Source organism: Magallana gigas, chromosome 2 (genome assembly GCF_963853765.1).
Source record: "Magallana gigas chromosome 2, xbMagGiga1.1, whole genome shotgun sequence".
NCBI classification, from domain to species: Eukaryota; Metazoa; Mollusca; class Bivalvia; order Ostreida; family Ostreidae; genus Magallana; species Magallana gigas.
In genome coordinates this window covers 8,183,141-8,192,674 of record NC_088854.1, presented here as the reverse complement: position 1 = coordinate 8,192,674, position 9,534 = coordinate 8,183,141, and the positions used below count along the sequence as shown (strand labels likewise).

The 9,534-nt window shown below is 32.1% G+C and overlaps 1 protein-coding gene across 2 annotated transcripts in view; it reads left to right on the top strand.

Annotated features, from left to right (window-relative positions):
• Positions 1-4,996: 4,996 nt before the first annotated feature.
• LOC105348735 (DNA repair protein RAD50) overlaps positions 4,997-9,534 on the top strand; it is a 29,717-nt gene continuing 25,179 nt past the window's right edge. For both annotated transcript variants that reach the window (XM_034444042.2, XM_034444044.2), the window contains exons 1-8: positions 4,997-5,112; positions 6,690-6,862; positions 7,214-7,399; positions 7,727-7,831; positions 8,151-8,224; positions 8,335-8,509; positions 8,920-9,009; positions 9,396-9,456. In XM_034444042.2, coding sequence (XP_034299933.1) covers positions 6,734-6,862; positions 7,214-7,399; positions 7,727-7,831; positions 8,151-8,224; positions 8,335-8,509; positions 8,920-9,009; positions 9,396-9,456 — 820 coding nt within the window. In that variant the 5' untranslated portion in view covers positions 4,997-5,112; positions 6,690-6,733. The remainder of the gene's footprint in view (positions 5,113-6,689; positions 6,863-7,213; positions 7,400-7,726; positions 7,832-8,150; positions 8,225-8,334; positions 8,510-8,919; positions 9,010-9,395; positions 9,457-9,534) is intronic.

Here is a 9,534-nt window from a genome sequence, read left to right as displayed (position 1 = left end):
ATGAACAGGTAAATTGAGGCGGGGTACATCTAAAATTGATAAATCTGAAATTTTAATAACGTATCAATATTAAAGTAAACGAACAAAGGGGTTTCTTAGGAAACCTTTAAAAATTCAGCAGGTTAATTCAAAAAAGTGTTTCACTTTAATTAGGCAATTTTAAAATATTCCAATTGTTACAAAGAAGATAATGAAGAAGATACTATTGAACACCAACAGAAACCCGGTCCTGTCGATAGTCTGGTCAACATTTTTCGAATTTCATTTATTTTTTCTCTCTGGAAATGTAAGTTTATTAATTGAAATATAAGGCATCCAAACGTTTATTAATAAGTTTTTCAGTTGTGAACAAACACTATAGAATTATTTGGTCATTTTTAACCCATTAAATGTTTTCCATTCTTTGTTATGAAAAAATATTAAAGCCACTAATTCTACAAAACTGGTTAAGTAAAAAAAGATATTCTTGCAATACGCAATAGATTAAATGGGAAATGATTTTTAAAAATTGCTTTTTTATAACCACACGAGAGGTAAATGATGACTACCGTATTCCCCTCGAAATTTACAGAACCTTAATGTTGGGTATTATGCAATTCGGAGACTTTTTGGGCAAATTTCTAAAAAGAACACTAATTTGTTTAATATCATAATGCACATAATTTGGTGTGAAGGAAGCATTGATCATTTGTAAACCTAATTCATAAAAGGAACTCCCGGAATACCCTCAGGATTTATCCTTTGCACCCGACTGTTTTATGTTCACCGCAAACGTTCTTTCAGCTCTCGTTTAATGCATATTGGTCGTTCATTACCAATGACTTAACTTTCCTTTCTCCACACCTCGCTTCGCTGGCCAGAACTTGTTTGAATTTTTTTCCGAATGATTAATTATACATAAGATGTGCTAAGTTGCTTTGAAAAGTTTTTGCACTGCTTTCAAATTTTCAGATGCTGAAATACCCGTGTTTTCCCATCCGCAACACCGTAAGGATTTGGCGATGAGACTTATTAATATTTGAGGAGATTTTAACTGGCTTAAAAGCGGGCGAATAGTCTATGCTACTGAAGCGAAAATCGACCTCTGTGTTTCCATCTATCTTATTATTATTTCATAAGACCCGGGTATACCATTTCTATCACGATTTGAGAGACTCTCATTCAGTTTTGAAACTATTGCAGTCACGATAGGATCGCCATTTTGTTCCGGAACACCGCGCCGAGAGTCAGCCACTTTCAATATTCCCAAATTGTCGATTTGAATTTCAGTCTGTCAGGAGGATTCCTTGTTAAAGTGTCATCTGAAGCTGAAAATGCGTTTTCATATATCTCACAAAAGCTAGACAGGATGCGCTTATACATAAAATATATGAATTAATTATTGATTCAAATGTCGAGGTCATATAGTATTCTTTGATTTGGTAGATCTAAAGAAAATTAACAGAAGATATTTCTTTTCAGTCCATGCAAACTTGCCATAAAAAGAGTAATAAGTAAAAGAGTATGCTAGAAAGTGACCATCTCGGGAAGTGTTGGGTAATAAAAAATAAAAATATAATATTCCACGAACTCATATATAACATACTATGGTAAAAATATTTGCATTTACTAGAATTCAGAATCTTTTTTACGTGTGTGTATTTATGTTTTTAAAGCAATGTAAGCTGCGTGCAATTTTCATGTCGGAAATTTTCTGAATCATGAATTATTTTTATTTAACCATTTAAATGACAACAAATAATATATAATTGTTTAGAAACCCCTGGTTTAAAAAAATATTTTTGAAGTACTGATTAAAGCAAAATTGCATTTTATAAATATAATTATTTATCTGTGTCTTTAGTCAATCATATATTGATTCTTCACTGTAAAATATTTTTCTTCTTCTAATTTACTGTGCATGCACCTTTATTCTGTTGATTTATTTTTAAAACTTTTACAAGAATAATAGCATGGCATGCATATATCATTCAATTCTTAAAACTTTTGTTTATTCGCCACTAGCACATTAAAATTTCCACGTATCGGTTTGAAGATCTAGTTTTGTTTCAGGTAGTGCTTTTAGGAAACTAATATGATATCATCAACAAACATTAACATGTTTAAAAATTCTAATGCATGGACACATAGAGGCTTTGTTACATTTGCTTTATGAAATTTATTTGAATTTTCTGTTCGATTTTTACAATATTAGGCCTAGAAATCAAAAGGCAAAATTTCAAAAAGAAAAAGAATTCAATCACCTATTGATTAATTTAAATATTCATTAAACGTTTTTTGATAAAAAGAACAGTTCCGATAGCTGTGTAAACGAATAGATACTCCAGGGATTTTCATTTTGTCTCAATATTAGGTCATTTTTCCCGGAAAACTGTGTTAATTTTATTTTGATAGACTGTAAATTACCGGCATAAAAACTGTTCAATAGGCTCTGTGGAACTGGTTAAATGATACACCTGTCTCAGGTACTTCGGAATTACCTGTGAATAATTGATGGAGAAAGCATATTGAAAGCGGAACCTGGCCAGCTAGATCGACAACACAGCGAATTGAGTGCCCAAACCTTATTGGGAACCAGTCTTCAAATATAGCTTACCTCCTAGAATGGACCCTGCGAGGATTTCAAAATGAATATTTCATAAGTTTAAATGTCAAAATAATTGTTCGAAGGATTGGGCCCCGATGTAATGGAGATGTGGCAGTTTTACACTCAAAGATAAATTGGGACGTCTGGGGAGTTCCAGCGCCAATGTACCACAGATCCACTCAGCAGCCCCCTCCCAGGGGCCCTCTGGGATGCCACCCGAGTGCGTCCTAATGATTTCGTAGAACTGAGATGTTGGATGGTTGAATTACTAATGCGCTGCATTGAATGTACTTGTAATAAGAATAAAAATATGAAAATCAACATTTCAGAATCTTGTTTTTAGAGGGAAATCAAATCTGTTTGTAGAAACTCGAATTTTCATTTACACTGGCGTCATGGTATATTACGTCGATTTTTTTAAAAGTAGTATTCGGAACTAGCTTTGTTACCAACAACAGACATCTCGTCGAAGTTTAAAATGTTACAAATAAATTTTTGAATATCAGATCGCATTTTAACCTGAATATTCGATATGTTTCTTACATTGAAATATACTAGTCGATGAATATGTATCAAAGTTTAAAATGTCTACAAATAAATTTTTGAATATCAGATCGCATTTTAACCTGAATATTCGATATTTTTCTTACATCGAAATATACAAGTTAATGAATATATATCAACATTGATGAGGATTGGGGTGTCATATGGTTTATCGCGATCTACATGCAGAAATGCGCAAATCATCCCTCTTAGTTGTCAATCTTAATATTCAAACATCCCGACCCGTTCAGGTCACTTTTGTCCGCATTATTACCCAATGTGACAGTTCATTGTTTTAACTGCAAATACTTGGTTTCTGGCCTGGCTCTTCTGTGATCTATTGAAATATGTATAGCGCAACCCCATTCAAATTTTGCTGTTCAGAAACATGTAAACAGATTTCTTTTCTCTTTTTTGCACCTTTTTGTTTTGGATGTGAAGGAAACGGAGAATATGATAACAGACTTTAAACACAAAAAAAAAATGTTTGGGTTCCTACTTTTAAAACCTTGTATGTAAGTAATTAATCGAGATTTAATAAAAAGATTTAGCGAAATGGATACTATATGTTTTTTTCGTTTTTGTTTTTGTTTTTGGTTTGTTAAATCAATTTAAGATGGTATGGGACACCTGTCGATAATTATGTGGATAAAAGTACATTATGATCAAACAAGAAACAATTTTCTTTTGTCCCATACATGTACCACCTTAACTTATTCTGAAATTTTATATATTAAAAAATAGTCACACATGTGCACAACACTAAAACAGATAATAATTTATTAAACAAAAACTGTTACAGTGTTGTAAACAGCTAAAATATTTGCGAATTTGTTTATGACAGCTAAGCTTCCAGGGCTGCGTTTTACAAAAGAACTTACGACTTAAGACCAAATTAATGAATGCTTGCTTATTAATCACAAACTAATCATTATTTGAATTTAATGTCTGTAAAAAATAATTATAGAAATTGAAATAAGGGTAAATTAATGGTACAATATAAAGTTTGTTACCCAAAGGGCACTCCATGAGACAATAAATAGTTACGACTTTGTCGTAAGTTCTTTTGTAAAACGCAGCCCAGATATCTATCACATAGTAAAATGACCTCAATATATACGATGTAATCGCAAAAAATATTACCCCCAAAATATCCACTTGTAGAGTGAATTTATTTTTTAAACATTTGTATATTTACTGATTCAAATTGACAATAAATTCCCGCCGACATACATTATTAATATTATATATGTAGATCCTTGTTAGTAGATATAACTATATTATCGAAGACTTTGATAAAAAGCTTAGAATAAACAATTGAATATCTTAAATAAAAAGTGAATAACCATGTGTCCAGACCATCGCTACCACTTAAATCAGCTTAAAATCAAGCATTATTAAGCTATCCATTCAGTACGTTTTGTAGTATGTGTTGTAGGCCCTATTCAGAAGTTATGAATACTTAAGTATTAAATTTTCAAACCGAATTGAATAATAATTGAATAAAATCAACACCCATGACGGTAAAATTAAAATAATGCCACCACCTATCCTAATGGTAATTAAGAACATTTCTGTACAAAAAATGCAATAACCCCCCCCCCCTCTCTCTCTCTCTCTCTCTCTCTCTCTCTCTCTCTCTCTCTCTCTCTCTCTCTCTCTCTCTCTCTCTCTCTCTCTCTCTCTCTCTCTCTCTCTCTCTCTCTCCCCCCCCCCCCCCCGGGACGTATATTCGTCACTTTTAGAACAGTTGTTCATTCATTTTAAAGAGTTAAAATTTAATACTTAAAGCATCCATTTCTTACCATGCTTAGAGCAATCTACAACTCGACACACTTGCCAAAAAAAATCGGGTTCGATATCCCAGTTATTTTAATGCAATACTTCAAGTTTCACTTTCAACTTTCAAGAATTCTCTCAGCATGTTCTCTCTGTCTTTCTGATGGTAAAATATCATCTGATGGGCAAAAGTTTATATCAAAGTAAGTAAATTATACACTAGATAGATAATGTAACGATGCGGAAAATCAAGTGGACACTGTCTTTAACATTGTGCATTATAAATAGTTAGGAGCATTTTCCCGCGAAAAGTTTCTTAATTTTATTATAAAGTTAGACGGGTGGTTAAAAAAATCGAGACGAGCATCTGTGAGTTGATGTGATGAGAGTTGCATATGCAGTTTCATTTTTTTTCTAACTCACGAGAATTTACAAGGGGGATTTGATCTCATTAACTCCCTTTCGGTTTTGTTTCTTCTAAACTTTCACCATTTTTTAAATTCAATGTTGATGTTTTGAAAGTTGATGACTTCCAAATATTTTTGAAAACAAACAGTGATCAAACCAGTCAGTATCAATAATCATACCATTAAAGTATGCATTGTTTTGCGATTATTGCAAATCAGTACAAATTTCAATACAGATTTCATTAAAGCGCATTACTGGATGCATTTGATTTAAAATTCATTTCAAATAAGTATATTTACAAAATACTTACTTTAAGAGATTAATTCCTATTTTAATTGGCATAGTGCAAGTTGATATTGTAACACTTATCATCTGACTGGTGCATGTTAATTGTGAAAAACAGCAATTGTTTTGACATGAATTTTTGTATTTCATTGATAAAATATAACGCAAGGGATGGATATTAATGTTGCCAATATTTTTTTTTCACACTACCAGTTTGTTTAGTACACAGACAGTTTTTTCGATTGGACCTATATATCATTTACTGGACTCAGTGGTTGGACATGCTTGAATTTCAAACCCTAAATCTCAATAGTTCTTTACTGCTAGAAAGTGACAGGCAATTGGAAAATTTTAATAATTAATAGAAAAAACAACCAAAGCATATTAATTGATTGAAGATATCATCGGAAACCCATGGACAGTCTTGAGATGCTTATAAATACTAACTGGGGACAACCCTTAGTTTTTTATAGTTTTCATGAATATATTTTATTCCAAAAGCAGAGAGCAAAACTCTTTAGTTATTGGAGAAATAAAAAAAAATATGTTATGAAAACGTCCCATTGATTATAGATGCATAATTGCATAGGTAGCATTAATGTGATTGGTGAAGTTTCCTTCATAAAAGTGTGAAGGAGCCAATTGCATGAATTCCTTATGAGAATGAAAAAAGGTTATTGAGTTGATTCATGGCCAGTAAGCATATACAAAACTACTGTGGTTTTTTAAAATGACTTGAACATGATAATATTAATTTTATTTAATAGCAACTATAGGAAATATCTACCATTTGAAAACTGACTTCTTAAAAGCATCTTAATATAAATGTAGTTTGCATCCTTTTGCTCTCACTATTAATACTTTAATTTTGGGAGTACTTAAGAATTTATGAAATAATTTGCTTCTTTGTAATATTTTGATTTATCGATTTTTAATATCTATATTTTGATTAATAATCCATAAAGATATTACACTATGATTTATTGTAATGCAAACTCATCAAAAATTTAGTTTACTGAAGTAAGAAATATTTCTTTTGGTATTCCACTTTTTTAAAATAGGTGAATAATCCATATTATTTTGAAAGATTTTTAAATCACCTGTACTTGTGAGAAGACAAAATTCAGAAAAATGTCTAGGATTGAGAAGATGTCAATCCAAGGGATCCGAAGTTTTGGCCCTGATGACTCAGACAAAGGAATAATAAGTTTCTTCATGCCACTGACTCTTATTCTTGGTCCCAATGGAACAGGGAAAACGGTGAGACAGCCTCCAAATGTTAATTATGCTCATTGCATTTAGTGGTTAACTTTTGTCTACATGTCTGTCTGTTTGTTGTAATTTAAAGAATGTTCAGGCAAATTTGATTCGTCCCACCATCCCCAAAATATTTGTTTATTTAACTGTTGAAATGAAATAGCCATTATTGGAATAAATCATTCAGTTAAAGCTCGGATTCACAGCTTAATTATTTCTTAGTTGCAATGTAATTGTTTAAAAATTTCAAAATGGTACATTGTTACCAACACCCTTTTCTTACGGTCTTTTGAGTAAAATCATGTTTGTTTCCTCTTAAAATTTTCCCTGTTGTTTTTCTTCCTTCATTAATAGACAATAATTGAATGTCTGAAGTACATGACAACTGGGGTTATGCCCCCTGGTAGTAAAGGTGGCGCTTTTATTCACGACCCCAAAGTAGCCCATGAGCGTCAGGTCAAGGCTCAGATCCGCCTACAGTTCCGTGATGTCACCAACAACCGTATGGTCATACAACGAATCATGGAGGCCACTCAGAAGGTAATGTATTCAGACCAGGTGTTACTGTGCATGTAAAAATATGTAAATGATACAAGAAAGTTCTTTATTTCTATTTTAGAAGCTTTATATACAAGATGCACATAAAATTAAATAAAAAGAATTTAAATGTGAAAAATGTTTTAACAAATGATGCACATATTAGTAGAAAGTTTAATTTCTTGGAACCCTCAACTGCAGTCAGATATTTTCTCTATCTTTCTTTTGAACTTTTTGTTATTATCTTTAAACTAAACATTTTGAAAAAAAAATGTGGAAAATGTCATACTTTCATTCCATGTGCTTTGATGTGGTAGTTATCTAATGCAGTTGAAGAAGATAGAGATGAAGACATTAGATGGAGTCATCACACGCTATGATGTTAACGGTGAAAAAAAGAGCATCGGTTCCAAGTGTGCTGAAATAGATAGGGAGGTCAGTATTGCATGGTGGATTTCTAGGTACATTTATCTATTTGTCTAGTAAGATTTACATAAATTGTCAGTGATGTGTTGTAGATACATGTATTTACCCCCTTTACTTGTTTGTTGTAATTTACAAAGACTGGGATTTCAATTTTTGCTAGAGCGAAATTTTCTGCAATTCTTGTTTAAATTTACCTTTTTGAAAATGTACAAGGATGAATATATTTTCCAAATGAAGTTTTTGTATCATCAAAGAGTTAGGGAATGTATTGTACCCTTTAGAAATGCTGGAGAGTTTATGCATTGTAATGTAACACATTTTTTTTTAGATGATTACATCTCTTGGAGTGTCTAAGCCTGTTCTGGAAAATGTCATCTTTTGTCACCAAGAGGATTCCAACTGGTAAGTAGTACATATATCAGATAGCAAACAAATCGTACATAAATCTATTGATGTAAGTTTAGAGATTTGATAAAAAAATAGATTCAATTTGTAATGTACTTAATTGATAGGCCACTGAGTGAAGGGAAAGCCCTGAAGGAGAAATTTGATGCCATATTTGCCTCCACTCGATACGTAAAAGCTCTAGAAACAATCAGGAAGGTTAAGCAGATGCAGGACCAGGAACTAAAGCTATACAAACAGGAAGTGACCCACCTTAAACAACTCAAGGACAAATCAGAACAGGTCAGATGTCAAGAATGTGATGAGGTCAGGGGTCAAATTGTTAATGTAATGAAGGCTGATAAATTAGAAGATTTAATTGTATCAAATCAAATGGATGCTGTAATTGATAGATCTTCTGATATAAAATGTACTTTGGACTTAAAGATATAAATTTTTAGAAGGGTTTACTATACATAGGATTTCCTCTTTGATCCCTATGATTTGTGTTCCTATTATAAAATATGTTGGGATATATAATATTGCTTTGTTGAAGTGAAGCCCTATTAAATAATGTACATGTACTTATGACTAGTGTTGCAGAAAATTCTTTAATTCAAAAGTATAGTCATTTCTGCCCATTTGTAACAGACTTCCTTCCCAAAACTGATTTGGTGGTCCATTTGAGATATTTCATTGTGTTTATATTTTAGCTGGAAGCTGACAAAAATGAACGTGAAACAAAGATGATGGTGTGTCGAGAGTCTGTGGAGAAGATTGAGTCCAAGCTCCGCCCTGTCATTGTAAGTCAGAAATGCTGTACATCTGCTGGACTGATAAATTACATGTATCTCCATCACTGCCAGGGAGCTATTTCTTTACAAGTCAACAAGTCTAAGCAAAGTTACCAAAGAACAAAAGCCCCAAATCAAACAAATGTAAAAGTCATCACCTACTGAAGGAAGAGACATTTATAATTGACTATGCATAAACTTCTCCCTTGAAAATAAGAATATTTAAATGCAAATCACCAATATTTTAACAGCTTGAGTTGAACAAAATACTGAGTATTCAACCCAAACATCTCTATAAGTTATGGATAATTTTGCATATCTGTGAAGAAGATTGTGATAATCTTATCAAAAGCTTTTTTTTTAAACTCTGTACTTAGATTTTTTGTTGTTTGCAGGAAAAGCTGGATCAGATCGGAAATCAATCGGACAAGATTTACAAAATACAGACCAGCATAGGTTAGTACTCTTTACTTGTTTGTATTTACTGTGGTTTCATTAATATTTAAGGGCATCAATTTTCATGAATAAAGTGAA